Source organism: Protopterus annectens, chromosome 17.part0, assembly GCF_019279795.1.
Source record: "Protopterus annectens isolate FY-2018-M chromosome 17.part0, PAN1.0, whole genome shotgun sequence".
Lineage (NCBI taxonomy): Eukaryota > Metazoa > Chordata > Ceratodontiformes > Protopteridae > Protopterus > Protopterus annectens.
This window is the reverse complement of record NC_056751.1, coordinates 734,410,541-734,433,026: the sequence shown is the minus strand read 5'-3', so window position 1 is coordinate 734,433,026 and position 22,486 is coordinate 734,410,541. Positions and strand designations below refer to the sequence as shown.

The window sequence follows — 22,486 nt, the reverse complement described above, 5'->3', positions numbered from 1 at the left end:
GCTGGTTTGCTGTGGACACTGTTGTGTCAGTCAGAAGGTTGGTATGTCTCTTATATCTAAGGCTGTGTTGTAGCCACTGAAGTGCATGTTGTACTGAAACCTGACTGTTGCTTTTTCCAGTTCACTCTTCTCAGTGTGTGTGTTAACTCACACCTGCTAATGCTAACATTGTTTACATGGGAGTATGTACTTTCCTGTAGGAGTTGTGGATTAACTGGTATACAACAGTAGTTCTTGAAATGTGTTGCTATGGCTTCACTATTTTCCCTTTACATTCACTCCTTGAAGGCCTGATATTTGTCTTTACTTGAATGTGTTGCTATGGATTTCCTATTTTCCATTTACATTCACTCCTTGTAATGCATGATACATTTCTTTCAGCAGTAAGTTCTTATATGTTTGCTGTGGCTTGGTGGCACTGCATGCAGTCTGATGAGCCCAAGGTCTGGGGTTTGACACTTACAAGGGTATTTTATTTTGCTGCTGAGCAGTACTAGGGCCTTGTATTTTGTTCTAACAATTATGAATATCAGGCACATGCAGTGCTTGTAAACTGCTATACTGTCATTAGTTTGTTAGATGGCTACATCCTTTGATATTTCTGTGTTGTACTCCTACATGAGGGTGTGCTTGTGGGAGTAATTCTACAGCTATTCGCAGAGTGTGTAACAGCAGACAGGCTGATATGCCTGTGTATTTCTGACACTTGCAGGCCTTAGATACTCTCAGGTATATATTTGACCAGCCTCAGGGAAAGGAACATATCAGTGGGATACACCCGTGATATATTTCAGATATTCTGCAGTTGTGACTGTGGGGTATTTTAAGCATATGTATTACTACACCATTTCTGACATGCAAGTAGTGTCTACTTTAACTTATTGACAGTCACCATTATGTGGGATACCCCACCTCTCTGCCTACTGTTAGTACATTTCACAGGGAGTCAGTGGGGCACAGGTAACATTTTTTTGCAAATCAGGGACATCCCTATAAATCAGTCACAGTTGGGAAGTCTGGCCTCATACCTATTCAAATATGGTGGTGTTTATCCTGCTCTGATACTGTGTGGGGTTTGTAAGGTGCTACTGTAACATTATTACCTCCTAGCATGGCTGTTTCTCTTATCACACTAATGTAATGCAATTCCACAAGAATTGCCAGTAAGGATTCAGGGAACAAGATTTGTGTAATGGCCTTCCTATATTCCCTTTACATTCACTCCTTGTATTTCATGATATATTTCTTTCAGCACCAAGTTCTTGTATATCTGCCATGGCTCAGTGGTAATTCATGCAGACTAGTCTTTCCGGGGTTCAAGACTGACAGAGGTATTTTATTTTGCTGATGAGCAGACTACAGGCCTTGTCATACAGAGTGAATAAGGCACTTTTAAGTAGTTGTAAGTGGGTTTGCGCTGGTTTGCGCGATGCTTACACATGCGCACATTCGCTTAGCTAAGCGCACACAAGCACACACCCGCTGACTACTGCTTAAAAGTGCTTACTCCAGCTAACACCCGCTCTAATTTCTTTTAAAGAAAAGAAATTGGGGAGATAGGAAAGTGGTGAAAAAGGGGGCACAAAGAGGGTAGGACAGTAGGAAAACAAGCTCAGGATGTGCAGGAAGGCTGTAGGGAAGGCCCACAGCTGCCCATTTCTTTATCAGCAACAGCTGTGCATATGTGTGAAATTTGGTGTGAAATTTGAAACCTTCCACCCCTGAGAGAGGGGTGAGGACAACAAAATATGTTGTACTGCCAATTAGAATTATCAGTTTACATGTCCAGAGGACATGTGTGCGAATTGGGCAGCTATGTATAGGGCGTAATTTTTTTGTGGGAACAGAGTGCCCTTTTTTTATTTTTTTTTCAGGTGAGAGTGGAATGTGAGGTACAGGAAGTAGGTATATTTGGGGAGGTAGGTTGGGGAGGTTAGCAGACAAGACAAATAAGACGCATACAGGGGCGGAGTATGACACATGTGGGGGGTAAACACAAATGACGGGGACGGATGTTTGGATATCGCAAGCCCATGAGCCCACAGATGGCAACAGTGGAACTGAAATCCCCACCCATAGGCAGTTACCACTGCGCCTTCACAGCCCAGGCCGGGGCTGTGCTGGGGGCTGGATAGGACGGGCAGGCACACCCGTGAGTTGCGCCACCCTCGCCTCAAGCTGGCATAAGGGATCAATCACAGAACGCCTGATCTCACTACGCACCACAGACCGGACCCTATGGAGGGTGAGTGGAGGCTCTCCTCTGGCCACGCTTGCAGAGGCGGGACGAGCCCCATCCCCTGCAGCGCTTCCACCCGAAGGTGGCATAGGGCCACCGGAGGAGGAGGAGGTCCCGGCCTGGGGACTGGTGCCAGGTGCACTCGCCAGCTGAGGTGGGAGAGGTGGGTCCGCTGGAACCCACCTTCCCTGTTGTCCTATGTTTAGCAGTATTTTATGGCATTTTGGGTTAGTAACAAACAACACTATTCAAAATTAGTTGTAACAGCATGCATCAGTATTCCCATTAACCAAACACCGATGAATTCCGAACATTGAGCAGCAAGCATAACACATGATATTTAGAACAACAGTGCACATTCCAACAGCATGCAGGGTTGATTGGTGGCAACAGGCCATCAGGTTTGGATATGTGAACGGGGCACATGCGTCAACGTACATGCAGATATGTATGAACCAACAGGACAAATGTCCATGGGAATTAATTGTGAATACACATATCCGGTTTGGTGTGGAATGGCATCATTTGTGAAAATAGGGTAAGGTGGTGAAATTTTACATTAACAACTAAAACTACCTATACATATACTGTACATTCCTGGTAGATGCAGATATATATCCCCTACATGTATTAGTACAGTTTCCTGTATGTAACCTTAGGAATGTTGGTGATGGGGATGTTACTGCTACATTAATATACATTCCATTTTTATTCATATATGTTCATATCTGGCTGTGTTCAGGTACAGCATCCTGCTACATTTGATTTATATGGGTCTAGACAACTGTGGATGTTCAGCATTTCATACAACCATACTATTTCCATAATGCAAGGGTACAGCAACATATCCAATTTGTGGGACGGACACAGTCCATGTTCTGTATTTTATTTAACACATTACACTCTTTGGTTGTGGCTGTCTCATTCATTTCATTATGTAGTGACTGCAGTATACCTTTATTCCAGACTTATTACAGCTTTCTTGGTAGCTTCAAACTGTCTTTCTCACACTCTCTCAATTATTTTATATTTACATTTCAGAATGGTACTTAATTCTAGGCTTTATTAACATTTATTACTGGTTTACAACAACCCTTTCCAGCTGACTCACTTATTTCATATGGCAGAATTTACAAGGATGTATTTGACACTTGTCTATCCTTTGTTGATTGATTACCACTCATTTTCTGGCTGCAGCAGTTATCTGATATTACAATACAGGTGGAAACTCTATTTGAGACTTGTTTAATATTTATTAATGGATTGCATTACACTCTTTTCCAGGCTGCATCACTTATCTAATCTTACAATACTAGCAGAATCTTTCTTCTAGTCTTATTTGACCTTTATTAGTGGGTTACAACACTGAACTCTTTTACAATCTGTCTCACTTATATTCTATGATAATACCAGCTAAATAATTACTAACCTGCCTGGTGGCGCAACCTCAGCAGCCTATCAGCATAGGCTCGCTGATTCTTGGAACGAACACCTGCAGCTGTAATATAAAGGAAGTAATATTGGAATATATGTCTCCATAATATAGGCTAGGATAGCATTTCATACATACTTAATTACATGGATACTTACTCAGTAGTGGGGCATTGGGCATTTGGCGGGCCTCCTGGATCCAACGGTTCAGTTGGTCCTCCTTCCATCGTTTCAGGTCCGCATAGTGGTGATGGACCTGTTCACCAGTCCTCGGAATGCCTGTGGCACTGGTGAGATCATGTGCCAACCAGTTCCACGCCTCTGCCTTGTACGCACCCCAGTGAACCTGGCCCTGCATGAGTTGTGCTTCATGATCATGGACTAGGAGCCAAACCATATATTTTGACTCTTCAACACCCCACCTTTGTGCTCTAAAGCAACTTCACTCTCCTGCACCTGCCATCCTGACTGCAAATGGGTATCACAATCAGTTATACTGTGTATTCCCACCTATGGGGCTTATATATGCCGGTTTTCCCGCACTTATCTGTGATTGGCCGTTTTGTATATTTATCAGCTTAAAAAACCTGCTTTGTCATGCTTCTATTTCCATTCATTCCTATATATATATGCTAATACTGCATTTCTCAGTGCAACTGTCATGGCTTAGTGGTTCAGTACTTTGACTATGGTGCACAGTATCCCAGGTTCGACCCTGGGCATTGCTTTTTTTATTTTACTACTGTCTAGACAGGCTAGGAGGTGTGTCTGCGTAAAGGCGGCTTTGATACAGCTTGCCCAGTGTTGCCCGACGGTAAGCTGGTTGGCTCGCTGCACAGCTTCGTGCAAACGGCTTACACTGGGTAACGCATTATATAGCTATGCGCACTCATATTATGCTGGGTGAAGCACTGCTGAACTATGGGCACTCATTTTAAGCGTGTTAAAGTGCTGCTCAACTCCAGGCACTCATATTAAACCTGTTAAACCGCTGCTCACCTGTGGGCACTCATATTAAGCTTGTTAAAGCACTGCTCACCTATGGGCACTCATATTAAGCTTGTTAAAGCACTGCTAACCTACGGGCACCCATATTCAGCTTGCTAAAGCCTTGCTAAGCTATGGGCAATTATGATCCTTTTTTTATATTTTATTATGTCGGATTTCTTCAAAAATACATGGCCCATTTCATTACATTTTACTTAAATTCTAGTTTTATATATATATATATATATATATATATATATATATATATATATATATATATATATATATATATATATATTATATATATATATATCAGGGGATTGTTTCATGCTTATTTAAATAAAAATGGAAAATGATGTTGTGGGGGCTCGAACCGTGACTACCTCCTCTTTGGCCAACGTCTCTACCGCTATGCTATTGCTACTTGGCTTAATTTGCATATTTAGATCTTATATGCTTTTCAATGTCTGTTAACTGTGGCTGAGCGGAGGGCATAGCCGCGCAAACGAGCGCAACTACGGGCAAACATTTAGGAAATTATAAAAAAAAATTAAACTGCTATTTTTACGTTTTACATTACAGTTGGGTTTATAGTCTGTGAGGGCATGTGTGGTGTTGTGTTCCTTGACATTTCTGCAGACTCTCTCATGGGTGTTTACTTTCAGGACTCTGACTCTTCTTGGGGCGTGTCCCTTTGCAGAACTCGGCATTCGGACATGCCCCCTACTCTCCTACATGGACTGTGTTAGCCTAGGTTATGATTCAGCATGCCCTCATGAATATGCATGGCATGCTGACGTCATACCGTTAGACTGCAGCCTCTGTGTAAGACATATTAACTCTTACACGGAGGTTTCGTGGATCCGGCCCATTGTAAGTGATTACTTATGTTATAATATATGTTTTTGTTTGGTTCCTGAAGTGCTTAAAGCATTTAGGAAATTCTGAGTTAGTGTATATACCTTTTAATTAATTGAGAATTAGGAAGTGATGTCATAATGATGTATATTTTAAATGTATATAATGGATTTCATTACAAATGTACTGTTGGCTTGATACTCTATTAAATCGATTTGCCTTCATAAACCTTATATCACCTTGCTGACTTTTTTTGACAATGTACAGAGTTTGCTGTAGTATTTTATGCCGTATCAGCTATGCAGCTCTGTTTTGCTCTTCGGCTGTTTGTGTCTTATTTTTAATTAATAATAAGTGGAAGATCGTGTGGGGTAATTAAGATTTATGAAAAACAGTGGGTGAAAAACCTAATTTTGTTTAGAAAAAAGGTATAATGATAAATATTTTAGAAAGTAATGGCAAAAACGCTAATAATACTTTCACAAATCATTCCAACTGTGAAACGCTTAGCGAGATTCATTTATTATAGCAGAACAGTTAAAGTTAGATTATAGTGGTGGTTACATAAATAATTACCTGGAATGTAGGGGGCTGCATCAGCAAATCATTTTGGATGCCACAAGAGCTCCAGGGCTCAATGAACACTTAAGTGCAAACTGAAAAAGAAAAGAGATTTGAGCATTGTGGCTAAATAATATTTATAAGTTTTTGAAATTGGTATTTTTGGGTGATGGTGGTGAGTTTTAATAAGCAGGTGCAAGGCTTGATTGTTGATTGCTTATTTTTAAGACAACGTATCAATGTTTTACTTTTTAAATCGCCCAGTGGTTGTTTGTAATTGTTTTCTGAAGAAGTATGTGATTAAAAGACTAAAGCACTTAATTAAACCTTTATAGGAGAGTTCAGGGTATTACCTTTGTTTTGTTTAAGTTGTTATTAAGTAACACGCACCGTTTCCACATTTCTGTTTATTGTGTGAAACAGACCAAATTCCAGATGGTGACAGTACAGTCCATTCTTTCTCTCTTCTGTGGTAAGTTGACTGTATGTGCTTGATGGACTTCAAGGATAACTACTATCACATAAAGATAGCAAGGCAATCCAGGAGGTTCATGTGCTTCCAGCAGGGAGTCAGTTATTACCAGTTTCGAGTGATGCCCTTTGGCATCATCACATCCCACCCCACCCTACATTGATACGGGTGTTCAGCAAGTGTATAGCAGTTTTAGCGGCCTGACTCATGCTGCAGGGGTTCTGGGTCTTTCCATATCTGGACAACTGACTCCTTACAGTGACCTCAAGGGGGTCTTTAATCCAAGCCAGGAGCTATCTGCTGCAGTTGTGCTTATCCATAGACATCACTGTAAATTACATCATGTCCAACCTAGAACCATTCCAGGCTCTGAAGTTTATTGGATGCCATCTGGACACCACCAACCAGATTGCCACACTAGCCCCCTCTAGAATCCATACCAATCAGGTTCTTCTTTGTCAGAGACCATCACCTTCCCTAGTTCTACAGCTTCTCAGCTTGGTGGCTGCAGCTATCTGTCTTGTTTGTGTGGCCAGGTGTTTTGTGAATGTTCTTCAGTGGACCTTGTTGGTCTAATGATCAATTTCTTTTCATCTTATTAAATTTACAGTTTGCTGCCGATGCATTTCTTGGTGGCTGGAGTCTCAGCAGGTTTCAGCAGGTCATCCATTTGTTTTTCCTCAGCCCAAGGCCATGGTTACCACAGACGTTTCCTTCCTGAATTATGAGGTGGGGGAGGCATTTCATGGGGAGAACTGGCCAAGGTTCCTGGTCTCTGTCAAAGACCCATTTTCACATCAGTGTCTTGGAGATGAGAGTAGCCCTCCTTGCATTGCAGGCTTTCCAGGACTTCATTCCCAAGAGTGTGATAGCCATTCACACCAACAACACAGAAGTGGTTTGGTACATAAACAAAACAGGGGTAATCTGATCCTATATTCTGTGTAGAGAGGCCATGAAGGTGTAACTTTGGGTGATGTCCTTGCAGCGTCACACATCCTAGAGAAATCTAACATTCTGATGGACATGTTGAGCAGAAGCATCCTCATAGCTTACAGGTGGTCCCTTAACCAAGCAATAGCAGCTCAAGTGTTCAGCCATTGGGTCAGCCCTGCTGTGATCTTTTTGCATCCCGCTTTAACACCAAATGCAGCAGTTTCTTCACTCTGGTCCCCCCAAGGGACAGTCACTGAGGGATGCTATGTTCCATGTTTAGTCCCCAGATCTCCTGTGCGCTCATCCTCCTACACCCCTGATAATAAAGTTCCTACAGAAAGCAGCTCTTTGCAGAGTGACCATGGTCCTCATAGCTACCTTCTTTCCCAGACAAGTATGGTCCCCCTTTCTGTGGCATTATCTGTTGTTCCACACTTAGGTCCTCTTTCTATGGCATCATCTGTTGTTCCACACTTGGTTCCCCTTTCTGTGGCATCATCTGTTCCATACTTGGGTTCTAGATCCAGTTCCAGATTTCCTGTCCCATCCTTCAGGCCAGCCTGACTCAAATCCTTCAGGTTGACCTCTTGGTTCCTCTAGTTCCAGTGATGGCCAGAGATCCCAAGCTTTCCAACAGAGTTGTTTATATTCTTTCTTCCTCCTAGAAACATTCAGCTAGAAAGATTTCCACTAGGAAGTGGAAGAGATTTTCTATTTGGGATACTTCTAAGGGTCTGTATCCTCTATCTGCCCTCTTAGACACAATTCTGGATTTTCTTCCATATCTTTTCCATTCTGGTCTGTTATTCCACTATTAAAGTTCAGTTAGTAGCCATCTCAGTTTTTCATGCGAGTATGGATAAGACACCTGTTGCATCCCTGAAAACATCTCTGCTTAGACCTCTGGTCAGGGACCCTATTCCTTCTTGGGGTTTATCTGCATTGTACTAAGCATTGACTAAGCCTCCTTTCAAGACAGCTGCTACTGTAGATCTAAATTTACTACCTTGGAAAACTCTATTTTTAGTAGCAGTAACTTCAGCCAAGTAAGTTACGGAACTCCAAGCCTTATCTTGCAATCCTTCTTAACTCATTTTCCACAAGGACAGAGTTCCTTTGCATATTGACCCTTATTTCTTACCTAAAGTGGTCTGAGTCGAACTTGAACCAGTCAATTAATTTGTTTGTTTTTTTTCCCAGATTTCAATAACAAGGGGGAAGTATATGCTTCATTGTTTAGATGTTCATTGCCAGCTGAGATTTTATTTGGATAGGACAAAATATATTACAAAATCAAACCAACTCTTTGTTTCCTTTTCCAATACTGGAGTGGGTAAGTCCATTTCTAAGGTAACATTGTCCAGATGGCTTTCAGATTGTATGTTTTGTTTGTTTATTCTGTGAGAGGCATTCCTTTACCTAGTAAACCTAAAGGGTATTCAATCAGAGCTATTGCTATTTCTACAGTCCTTTTTGCTCAGGCCTCCTTCAATGATATCTGTGAAGCAGCTACTTAGTTTAACATTCATACTGTTGTGACCCATTACAAGTTGGATATTCAGTCCAGATGTAGGTCAGCCTTTGGCTCCACCATTTTGTGGAATGTTCTCTCCTGATGCCACCCTCTTTTAACTGGCTGGGGGCTCTGTTCCACAGGTTGTGGCTAATGGAAGAAACAGTACCTGATACAAAAGTTAGGTACTTACCATAATGATAGATCTGTGTTGTTGTCTACCATCCATCTCAACCATCCCTCCCTTCATCCCTAATCCAAATTGTCATCCTGTTTGAGTGGCTTCTGGCTGACTGTACAGACTGGCACGAAGACAGTCGATGGAGGCCCGTTCCTTAGTCCCTCCATTTTATATAGTAGGAGTATTTTCTAATGGTTACTGTAGTCAGGCAAACCTGATCTGAGGAGATTCGTGGAGGGCTAGTGCATTATGAGAGAGGAGGCAGAGCTTCGGAGGTGAAAAGTCTGAGCTACCGGCTTCAGATCCATTTGGATCTGATATACCTACAGGTTGAGATAGATGGAAGAAGAAGATTACATGGATCTAGTGTTATTGTCATTACCTAACTTTCATTTTTCCTACTGTTCCTAAAAGACCTGAAAGACACTCAAGTGTCTGAGAATTTTACGTTATGTACATTAAGCGAACCAGTTTTCACCCAACCCTGTTGCTACTGATTAGTTCTTGCTGAAGGTAATAAAATGTGTCTACCAGTGGTCTCTGTGCAGGGTCCAGAACTTCCATTTACAAATGACATTTATCTTTGTTTTCCAGTTAGACCAGAAGATTATATAGAGGGCTCCTGTAGAGAGGGGGGGGGGGTATTTTACAGATTCTTGCTAGTTTCCAAAAGGAGTGGAAAGGAGAGAACAGTTCCAGATTCATCAAATCTGTACTGTAAAGCCAAAGAAGTTCAGAATGTTCACTTCACATTCTTTGCTTGTTCCCGTATCTTAAGGGGCATGTATAGAAATCATGGCGGTAAAGGATGTTTATATGCACGTTTATGTAAGATTTTTGTTACGGAATAAAAATTTCCAGTTTAACCCTTCGCCTGTAATCCTTTCGGCTGCTGTTAGATCACACTAGTATATCATACCAACAGACTGGACTGTTCATGTAGCAAATTTGCAACCTCAGCAGTGGTTGCTTACAGCAGGGAAATCTCATTTCTCCCAGAGATGCAGCAACCTAGAGATAATTGTAATAAGTAATAATGTACAGCGGTGGATGTCATGAAAGCTGTTGGTGAACTCTTGTTTAGAGCTGTGAGTTTGTTCATAAGTCATTTGACATTTTTGCTTTTAAGTATCCTTGTTCCCACCTAAAGTGCTCAGTAAATGCCTGAGCCCTTAGTTTACATATGCATCTCACATCTGTTTTTTTTTTTAATGGTGGAGGATGTAAGACATTGACTAATTTAAAAGTCAGAGAGTTCAGCAAAAATGTAGATCTAGTTGTTATTGGTAGCCACTTGAAGGCAGATAGACAAAATGTAGAATTTTATCTTATGATAGTTGATAACTGTAAGTGCTGATTAATATAATAATGTATCTTTTTCTTTCTCCCCACCAATATACTTAATGACGTGTCATTCATTCTGTCAGCAACAAGAAAGGGTTGTCAGGTAAGTGTGCAATTTATTTAAATAGTTTTGGTGTCTTCATTTCATCATTTTTAGTATGACAAGAAACATTCACTTTTACTGGCTTTATGTGCTCTCCCTCACCTTTCTAAAGGTGCTTGAAACACTTCCTGGTGTGTCTGCTCATTCCCTGGTGGGCTAACTTGATTGACTGTAGTTTTAGCCAATCAGAAGTATAAAATTAGAATTTTTAAATATCCATGCATGAGAGGATGCAAGTATAGTCCTTATAGTGTGATAAGAGAAGAAGATGATTTAATATTTTGGTAAGAACAAATGTTTTTGCTTTTCTAAAGTACTCTTGTCTCTAGTTGGATTAGAGTTTACCACGTACAAGTGATTATTACTTTTAGCAGATAATCTTAGTTGTGGCCACATGTCATTCATTAAGACTTTTGGTTGCTCCCATTAGGTGGACATACTCTGTATTCAGTCTATCTGCCGCGGTGGTGCAGCGGTAGCGTTGTTGCCTCACAGCAAGGGGTTCTCCCGATCGATTCTCGGCTGGTGTGCGGGGAGTGCCTTCTGTGTGGAGTCTGCATGTCCTCCCCACGGTCGAGTGGCATTCCAAAAGACATGTGTGAATGGGCGTGCCTTCGTTGAAGGTTGGGCGTTGAGCTGGCAACTCGGCACCATAAAAACCTGCTGCCAATCATTAGCGGACCGGGGTTCCGCTGTGGCAACCCCTAAGCAGGAAAAGTCGAAAGACAAACAAACAAACAAACTCTGTATTCAGTCTACTTCACATTTATATTGCTGATCTATACTTTCACAGTTTAAAGAAGTTTAGTTGTTTCTCTGTAGTGTTTTTCTTTTTGAATTATTAGACACTAGGTTTGCAGTTTTCTTTCATATTTGTGTATTTGTATAATTAACTGTACTTTGTACCTCTTATACAGAGGCTGTTTTAACACATTATATCATGAAATAACCCATGTGTAATGCATTTGCTTTTATTTGCTTTTATTCTTGTACCTGTTTTGTAAATTTAAACAATTGTTATTGCCCTTTTACAAGCTATATTTTTGCATTGTGGTTGGAATTATCCGTATCCTTGGTAGCTTATAATATTAATTTTTTTACATGGTACTGAATGTTAATACTCAATTTATTTTTTGTATGTGTTTGTAATTTTAATTATACTGTCAGTTTATATTTTACTGTTATGTGATAATTTGTTCTAATATGGATACCCTAAACTGCTATGAGTTGCAGAACTTTTTAAAGCACATATTCCTAATACATTGTCACTAATGAGAATATTGCTACTACTTTGTCGTAACTGTTCTAGACTTCACCAAATGATTACTACATTAAAGGTGAAAAGAGCAGGCAATGAGGTAGAGTGCCCTTGCCATAACTGTTATGCTGTTCTTACTGTTATTAACTTTACTTCATGGACTGAGAACAATACAATAGTTCCGCTACCGTGCAAGAAATATACAACAAACATAATTATGTATTCTAATCATGACTTGACAAAGAAGAGGCATCATTAAACCCTGAAAGCCTTAGGTTAGAAGTTGGTGCTAAGGATTTTGAATGAATTTCTTAGCTACCTAACACAGAAATAGAGCAAACAGCACCATATGATTTTGGAAGCCCTGTAATATCTCAAGAGCCTCTACCTACTTTGACATGTGATAGTGATTTACTGAATGCTGTTCTGCAACAGTTTTATTCATAATCTGAACTTGCTGTACCGCATGTGAAGCCCCTGCACTGGCCCAGTAATCAAGGAACTTCAATCCTCACCACTAACACCAGTGAGGGACATGTACATTGGAACAATGTCAAGTATGCACCCAGTAAAGTACAATTTCCCTTAAGAGCATACAGAGATCACAGTCAGTCTAGGGCTGGTTTCTCCCTCTCTCTCCAGATCCCCAATAAGACTCCCCACTGGCACAGCTATAGGGTTAAGGTCTCAGCCGAGTGGTCAAGTCAAAACCTTCAGCACCCTCTCTGTCCAGCCACTGTTTCGTGTCCCTGCCCAAGTGTCTGACACACACACACACACACACACACACACACACACACACACACACACACACACACACACACACACACACTCTTTGAGATTTGATTTATATACAAACACACAGACACTCCTGGAGAAGGCTGGTACAGGTTCACTAGCTATGCCCCCTTCTGCCCAGACTGTGCGGTAGTACCAGCTGCCACCAACCACTCTTATCATCTTTTATAAGGCCCTTACAAAGGGTCACCAATTCTGCTGTGTAATATTACTATTATCCAAATGGTAAGTGTGACCAGAACTTTTAAGGCTATTTAGGAGTGGCCTAGACAGTGTCACCAAATACATATGCAAGTACTCTCAGAGCTTAAATAGCTCTAATAAACCAGCCACAGTTTAAAGGTTTAAATATATTTAATAATGAATAATAACAGAACAAGATAATACTCAATAACTCAATACAGTGACAGCAGAGTTCAGAATCACAGGAAATATTTTAAAACAACATTGCAGGACAGTCTCACAGAGATACAGAAAACATCTAAACTAGTCTTACTAAGTTCCTATCTATCTAGCTCTAAGATAAATCACTATAATCCAAGTCGTACTTACAGAGCAACATGCAGGCAGAAGTGCTGGGTGAATGTTTCTAGGTCCAGAGACAAATGCAAAATGCCCAGACTTTTTCTGTGAGATAGTTCTTAAATTAATAATACACATTACTGCTGGGTTAGCTAGATGACATCACTATTTGACACCTGCCTCTAGTTCCCAGGCTAAACAGATGCCAACAGAATTTAACATGTCTCTATGAAAAATACTTATCTCTTAGAAGCTTGCCTGAAACTGGAAGTTGTAAAGCAATTAACACTTTTACATTTTAAACTTAGTAATTATTTATGTCTTAAGACAATAGAAACTCTAGCTGTAGACATTCTGTCTTCTAGCTGTGGTAAACACAATTGTAAATCTCTTTATTTATTTTCTCAGAGTTTGCAAGTTAACTCTGTATGTCCCAATTTCTACTATGAAAACATGCATTTGCACAGGCATATAGTCCATATACATTTCTGCTCTTTTCCAGCAGGGAGCACTGTGGTTCCATTTTTGAAGCTCATCACATAACATACAGGTTATTTAGATTTGTAGACAAGCCTATGGATATATTAATATTTACAATGACACAGAATTATTTACAAAATTCTAGCTAGCTGGGCTGGCAGCCTTCACACTGCATTACATTGGAGGTTAGATATCATGCTTCGCTCGTGAAGCCAACCATCACCTGTTAATTAGGTAAATGAAAATAATGTGATTAATTCTCCTACTGTACTCTATCCAGAAGTTATCATTTCAAATTTCAAATGTAAAAAAAATCCAAGAACTAATAGTAATAAGTTAAATAATATAAATAACAAAGCACGAAGGTGAACTATAGCCGAGAAAATAAAATTTGTTTAGCGCTTTCGTCACAATTACTAATGACTTCTTCAGAATACATTTTCCAGTGTTGAAACACATTAAATACTCTGTTCAAACACATTAGCATATCTAATTGAAGCTTTTGCTTCCATTTAAAAAGACAGGCTCAAAATTGGTGTTTAGATACTATACAAGTACAAAATAATCATACTGCATGGATACTACATAGGAAAAAACAAAGAATGCATTCAGAACACGGATATATCAGCACATGTATGATATAGGGAAGGCTAACACAAAAAATGCATTAGCCAAACATCTTATTAATTTTCCAAGTCATTATTTTAAGTTTGCAGTATTGGAACAAGTTGAAATGGATGAAAGAGGTGGTCCTTTGGACATATTCTTGGAATATAAAGAATTTTTAGGGCAACCGAGGGTTAATGCTACAAGTTTTCCAGGTCTCAATGAAGTAGCATCCCTCAGCAGCTATTTAAAATTAAAAGCTGTTTTCCATTTCTAAGAACAGGGTTGTATAATTTATGTCAAGGACTTTTAAAAATTTTTTTAAACAACAAAAAATAGTTTCAAGTATACATATTTATATACACATATATACATATGTACATTTTTTTTTACAAATAGATTTATTCAAGTCATTTTTATCATATGCAGTATGTTTATTTTGTACTTGTATCTAAACACCAGTTTTGAGCCTGTCTTTTTAAATGGAAGCAAAAACTTCGATTAGATATGCTAATGTGTTTGAACAGAGTATTTATTTATTTATTTATTTATTTATTTTTTATTTTAACATTTGTTGACCGGGAATGTCCGACTAGGTTCCACAGATCCTGTTTTCAGCGGAGGCCCGGGGAGAAATGCTCCAGAAGCATGTCTTTAGAATGTGGGAGGAAACCGGAGTGCCCGGAGGAAACCCACGCAAACGCAGGGAGAACATGCAAACTCCACACAGAAGTCACCCCAGCCGAGAATCGAACCGGAGAACCTCTTGCTGTGAGGCAACAGCATTAACTGCTGCACCAATGTGTTTCAACACTGGGAAATGTATTCTGAAGAAGTCATTGGTAATTGTGACGAAGGCGCTAAATAAATTTTATTTTCTCAGCTCCAGTTCACCTTCGTGCTTTGTTATTTAGTTTGTTCTACTTTATTTGTGGAAGTTAAATAATATAGAGGAACTTAGTAAGATGTTAAAAAGAAGAGCCCTTGGCGAGTTATGCAAGATCTCAAACCCAGAAGTAATTGCTGAGTTATATAACTTAGTAAATAATACAGACAGTGAACAGAGGCTTGCAACAGCAAAGGATCTTTCATATGAAGAAGAAACCAAAATCAAAATCAATACTGAAACATCCAGTAACTCCCATAGGAAAGCTTGAACAACATGGAGGAATAATAGTGATGAAAGCCAAGAGGTTCTTTTACTCAAGGCTGTGTATTGAAACCAGTCCACAGAAAGTCAGCTAACTTAAATAAAATTGACATTACTGTGTCATCACTTATAAGTATTAAATTAGCTGAGATTTAATCTTTGATATTAAGTTCACTAGAAAGTAGTATAAATTGTAAATATTTAATTATACATGACAGAATGAATGGTATTAAATACATGCCTCTAAATCATATATAAAATTTTATCTTGGGATATTTTGGAAGTTGCTGAATCCAGAAATATCAAAATAGTAGTCAGTGAGGTTATACCTTCTTTCGGGTGGGATGTATTTCAGTATATTAAAGCTCATAAATTCAATATCTGGTTGTAGCAACAGTGTATAGTTTATTTCATCCAAATTATAACATATTTAGAGGAATATCTTGTGGTTGACAGAATGTTTTTCATACAATGACATACATTTAAATCATTGTAGTAGAGATCTTTTAACTACTAAAATGACTGATATTGTAAAAGATTTTTTATAAGAGGACAAAAGCAGGAGAAGTCACTGGAAGAACAGGAAATGAAAGATCTAATGTTATGAAAGCATAACACTGCATTTAAAGATGCTTTGGAAGTGAACATTAGAAGTTGTTTAGTTTGTTAAAAAATAGGAAGTATATGTTTGTGGCAATCATTGAGGCATGGAGTTCATTTTTGTGGGCTGTAGTAAGTAAGAGTATATACAGGTGAACCCAAGAGGGGGAGGGTATTAGTTCTAATAATTATATCACCTGTAATTAAAAACACTCTTCAGAACTTGGAAATTGTTGCAGAATTTATTTCTGGGTCATTCAGTTAGGGCAAGGTTAAAGAACCCTTCCATGAATTAAAAAAATGTAATGATTTTATCAGGTCTAGGTAAGTTGAAGGATACACAACATCTATTGTTAATTGCTAATTCAAACAATCTAAATATTTGTTGGGTAAGTTACTACAAAGACATTTTCTGAACTGGATTTTGGGGTGTACTATCCTTCTATAATTTAACTAATTTAGTTAAAGACAAAACTCTGGGTGAAAATGCAGGCAACATTATTGCTACTAATATTGGCAACTTGATAACTAATGCCTGTTCTGACCATAACTTTGACATTTAACATTTAAGACAAGAAAATACCTATGCATGTGAATGAAAGATATAATTATGACAAACTACGTTATGATTCATTTTAAGGTAGACTAGTATCAAAAGATTGTTCCAATGCCCTTTCATTAAAATCTGAAAATTTTGGATACTTAACATTGCAAGATATTTTTCTTAAGTCAATTGAGTGTACCAAGGAGAATTTGTGTGTGACCCAAAGACCATGAATTTATGAAAAAGGTATATACAAAGAAGAAGAGGTTCTTCCAGTTATATAGAACATTCTGTCTCATAGAAACAAAACTTAGCCAGTTAAGATCTGTAAGGACTTCACAATGTGATAAAAGTGAAAAAGTCAAATTCGAAACAAAGCTTGCAAAAACACTACAAATAAAAAATGTACTATAAATGTATTAATTTTGTGTCAAAAACTGACTCAGTTAAGATCAGTGGAGAATTAATAAATGGCCCTCAACATATTGCTAATGAATTTAATCAGACTTTTGCAATAAGTTCTTCATCTAAAAAAGTCAGACAATGCTGACTTTATTTCTTAAAATTCTTAACTGAATGTGTCCCAAAATAACACCCAAGACTACATGTAAGGCAGTTAAGAAAATCTGTGCAAATAGTTCAACTGACCCTGATAAAATTCCAGCTATCCTTTTAACCAAATTGTATAATGAACTTTGTTCCATACATTGTAAAAAAGGTTTTCCTTTACACTGTGGTTTACTTGTATTCTGCTTTTAATTGCATATTTAAACTAGGAAAGAGACCACAGCTGTGTCTCTTGTGAGTCATACAGAAATTAAGGTTTTCCACTCCCTCCTACCCTGATGCTATTGGTTTTTAAACTCAGCTATCGTTCTAGTTGTCTGCCCCTAATATTAATTTAACTACATGTCAGCTTCCCTGTCCCATTTCATTGGCAATTGTGAATAAGCACCAAATTATCATTTTATTAAACCACAGCCCTTCAACTATTTCAATTTATTGGCCATCCCACTCTATTCCATAGAACCAGAATGCAAACTGCCACTCCCTTCCAATCTACCTTGCTCTTTTAAAATTAGTGGCTGTCCACTTGGATAGCTAAAGCTTAAGTTACCCCCTATATCATATCTAACTGCTTACTGCACACTGCAACTTTTAGGATATTAAAGTATTTTTCCATCTTACCTTTAAAATATGCAACATCTACAACAAGACCACTGATTATTGGAAAGTCCACATTCTGCCTCTCAGTAGTCATCTTGGGATTAGTCCTTCTGTTTTGCTCCTGGTGAGGGAAGGAGCACAGGGACATTGTTTCCTGGGGACTGCTGATCACTGGAAAGCCTAATAACTGCTTTATAGGTGCTGGCTTTTGTGCTTATATTTTGCTCCTGGTGAGAGGAGGAGCAAAGTGCATTGATTCCTGACTGTTTCTGTTTGAGCAGCATCTGTGCTTGACCTTCCGGATTGCTATTCAAGGCATCTGTCAAGAAAAGGCTACAACAAGCCTACAGACCCTTGTGTCATCTGGGACAAGACTGTGGATCACCAAACAGGCTGTGGCCTGCTTCTTATCTCAGGATAAGTGATCCTGGTTTGCTTCTTGTGACAGAAGAAACAAAGGAGCATTGTATCCTAGCAGTGTGCAACTGTGGTGAGACCAGCACTAGTACTAACCAGGTATTAGCCACTCAGGTGACTCCCCTCTTTTCATCAATCTTGATAAGCTAATTCCTTCTTTTCAGTAAGTACTGCTTGATTTGTGTCTAACTTCAGAACAGCTGCGTAAATATTTCATCCATAAATCAACAGGGTCTACTTATTAGTTTCCACTCAAGTGTCTGGCAGTGCACTGTATAGACACAGACACATTGAAAAACATTTTTCCTGTAAAAATACCATTGAAATTTCACAAATACCTAGTTGCACACAGGACAACTATTTTTCAGTGACAAACACTGACCCCAGAGTTGCAAACCAAATACTCTTGACATTACTTGTATTCTCACTCCAACTGTCTAATTAATAAAAAAGGGTTTGTTGTAGTGGTTATGAAGTTTCCCAGTATCTCCTTTATTGGCTTGGTGGATATGGGTATCCTGAGGCAATGTAGAAATTGCCTCATGTCTACTAACAACCAGTTAATTCTCAAACAAACTGATATGGTATGTGAGAGACGTATTTATACAATGTCGCTAGAGGAATAAAAGCACTCTGAATGCCAATCAGTATGTTAGCAGGACACGCTGCACCCATCACAGACAATTCGAAGCAGGCACATCGACCCACATATGCTGTGGCACTTAAATGTAACCTTGCTAAACCCCAAAGATCTTCTCGATGAACTACACATAACAAATACCCTCAGCAGCTCCAAATGCACTCTTTCAAAACAACACCCACATCAGCCCATACAGGCAGATGCCATGGAGCCTCTACTTCTAAACCCATAAGGCAAGCCACCGCAGTCCAACATTCTGGTCATTGGAGACTCCCTTGTGAGTCACACTGATGTCCCTGTCACCAGGCTGAGTAAGGAGAAAGTCATGTTCAGTTGCTTATCAGAGGCCAGGATCCACCACATTACGCACACACTCAGGTCATTGGAGTACAAGTACCAGTATGACTCAGTCATAGTCCATGAGGGTGTAAATGACCTGAGACATACCTCCCTAGACTATATTAAGAGAGACATCATGGAGCTCTCGGAATGTGTGTCCCAGGCTGTATGGACATCATGGAGCTCTCGGAATGCGTGTCCCAGGCTGTATGGACATCATGGAGCTCTCAGAATGCGTGTCCCAGGCTGTATGGACATCATGGAGCTCTCGGAATGCGTGTCCCAGGCTGTATGGACATCATGGAGCTCTCGGAATGCGTGTCCCAGGCTGGCATGAGCCTAGCATTGAGCAGCATTTTATCTTCTTCAGGGATGATGTCACAATACCAACAAAAGATGACTGGCTGTAATAATTGGTTTAGTTTCTGGTGTCCTTCTAAGGGCGTGCAATATTTGTCAGCATGGAAGGAGATGGTCAACAGACCATGCTGCTTTACCAGGGATGGTCTGCATCTCTCCCCTCTAGGTTTTTGAATATTAGCTAAAACATTGTCTTCCCCCAGAGTACCTTTTTAGGCAATGCTAAACTGAAAGTGCTTCCGACATAGCAAATCAAAACCAAGAAATTCTAAATGTGTTACTCCTCAGTGTTAGGAGTCTAAACAAAAAACTTCACTCCCTAGAAGCTGTTTTCAGACTAGAGAATGTGGACATCTGTGTGGTCACTGAGACATGGTTTAAAGCTGCACAGAACATGCTGACAGTGCAAGGTTGTAATGCCTTCCACACATTTTGACCAGCTTCTACACAGACAGGGACTAGAGGACAATGCAGATGAGTTTTCCAAGTTCAAATCACCATAGACAAAATCCAGTACCACTTCCTTGCAGGCCATAGGTCCCCTTCTATGACTCAGGAAACCCATAGCATGTATTTAACATTATTGGAAACACTCACCATCCAATCCAATACCATATTCATGGGTGACTTTAAGCGTCTTCTGTGTGGAGATGTGTGAATGGGCGTACCTTCGTTGAAGGTTGTGCGTCAGAGCTGGCAACTCAGCACGTAAAAATCTACTGCCAGTAATTAGCAAACCGGAGTTCCACTGTGGCGACTCCTAACCGGGAAAAGCTGAAAGACACAACAACAACAATTTAACTGGGACTCATATATGACACCAAACGTACAGGCACAGAGATTCCTGGATTTTGTAAACACAAACTCCCTGGACTAGATTGTTAGTACACTAACCAGTGGTGCAACTATACTGGATCTGGTCCTCACTAATATGGGAGAGTGCTGCACACCCCCCTAGTGTAATCTCTTCTCTGATAAGGTCAGACCATAAAATGGTCTCCTTTGAAGTTACAATAAAAACTGGAACCCCAGTTAACACTGGAATATTCAAGAACTACTGAAAAGGCTAACTTCCTGCTACTAAGTGATAACCTTGCAAAATTTCAAGCCCCTATAAACACTGAGAACACTGCTGCCTATACAGAACTGTTCACAGAAACCCTATACAGGCATGTTAATAGCTGCAAAGAGGCAGCTGTACCCCCAGGAATAAGTACAGAACTAAATAAAAAAACAAGCCACCCTGGTGGTATCAGAACATCAATAGGCTGTCTAACAGAAGGAAGAAAGTCATGGCACAAAATTAGAAGGTGCATCACCCAGCAGGATAAAAGCACTCTCGTCAAACTAAAGAGACAACTCACAGGACAAATAAAGTTTACCAAAGCTAAATTTGGCCTCCCAGGCCAAGGACAACCACAAGGCATTCTTTACCTATGTCAGCAGTTTCAATGGCAATACACAGTTGTGTGCAGAGTTTGTTGTAAATGAAGCCACCTATACTGCGTAAGAAGATATAGCAAACCTATTAGCCAGCAAATTCAGCTCTAACTTCACCCCTCTCTCCCCTCAGGAAATGCCATCAAATATAACTCCCCCTGCTATTACTAGAGAACAGGTCCTTAATGCTCTTTCTAAGGCTAAGAACACTGTATCAGTAGGCCCAGACAGGATCCCAGGATGCCTTCTAAGTAGCATGAAACATAACCTATCAGGCCCTCTGTAATTGCTTTTTAACTATATACTCCAAACACACATAATGCCTCATGAATGGAGAACAGCAACAGTCTTCCCTCTGCACAAAGGTGGGCCAACTACAGACCCATAAGTCTCACTAGTCTCATATACAAAGCCATGGAAAGAATTATCATGGAAATGATCAGTAATGACATAGGAAACCTCCAGACACTGGACCCAACCCAGTTTGGTTTCGACAAGGGCAGGTCATGCCTACTCAACCTGGTGGACTTCTTCAAGAAGGTCACTAAAGCAATAGATGAGGGCAAAATGGTTCACACCACTTACCTTGACCTGGCCAGGGCATTGGACACAGTACCCCACTCGGGCATTGTTGACAAACTCAAGAGGTTAGATGCAAACCCTTACATCACCCAGTGGATAGCCAGCTGCTCACAGACAGGACCCAGGAAGCTAGAATTGTGGAGTCCACCTCTACAAAGAGGCCAGTCACAAGCAGAGTCCTTTAGGGATCAGTTCAGGGAATGCTTCTTTTTGGCATTTACTTCTCTGAAGTCAAGGCCAATGTCAGTGGCCTCTGGCTAACTAAATCTGCAAATTAGGAGCCATCATAGAATCCCCCACCCAGTATTCTCTAGGAAGGGCTGACACAAACAAACAGCTGGTGTTAGAGCAATAGACTAAAACTAAATGCCAAGAAATGCATAACAGTATCCTTGGGAAGTCATCCATCCTTGGTAACTATCATATTGACAACACACCCCTAACAGCTGAACCAGTAGTCAGGATTTGGTGACACACACAGACAGTAATCTAGCCTTTGACCATCATGTTTCTGTAGTAGTGAGGAAATCATTGTATGTTGTCTAACTTATAAACAAAGGTATGGCATCTAGGTCCAAGGAAGTCATTGCTCCACTTTATTCGGCATTCATCAGACCCATCAGTGAGTACAGTGCCCCTTTTGGTATGTACCTAATCAGGAATATTCAACAATTGCAATGTCCATAGAGGTTCCTCACTAAACGAATACAGGACATAAGTAGCATGTCTTCTGCAGACCATCTCAGGGCCCCATCCCTGTATTCTTTCACCTATAAGTTGTTGAGGGGAATCTATGCCTGGTATACAAGGCATTGTCAGACCTCACTCTGATGGACCTCCTGCATATCCACAAAACAAACAGCACCAGAATTACCCACTCTAAAGTCTCAAACCTTGCCTGTGATGTAAATAGGACCTGCTGGCGAGACAGGTATGTATCCCAGAGACTACCCCATCT

The 22,486-nt window shown here is 39.9% G+C and overlaps 1 protein-coding gene across 1 annotated transcript in view; it reads left to right on the top strand.

Annotated features, from left to right (window-relative positions):
- The window catches only part of LOC122791275, an 802,728-nt gene that overhangs the window by 683,949 nt on the left and 96,293 nt on the right, over positions 1–22,486 (top strand). Inside the window, exon 8 of the mRNA XM_044058947.1 lies at positions 10,606–10,625. Within this exon, the coding sequence (XP_043914882.1) occupies positions 10,606–10,625 (20 nt within the window). The remainder of the gene's footprint in view (positions 1–10,605; positions 10,626–22,486) is intronic.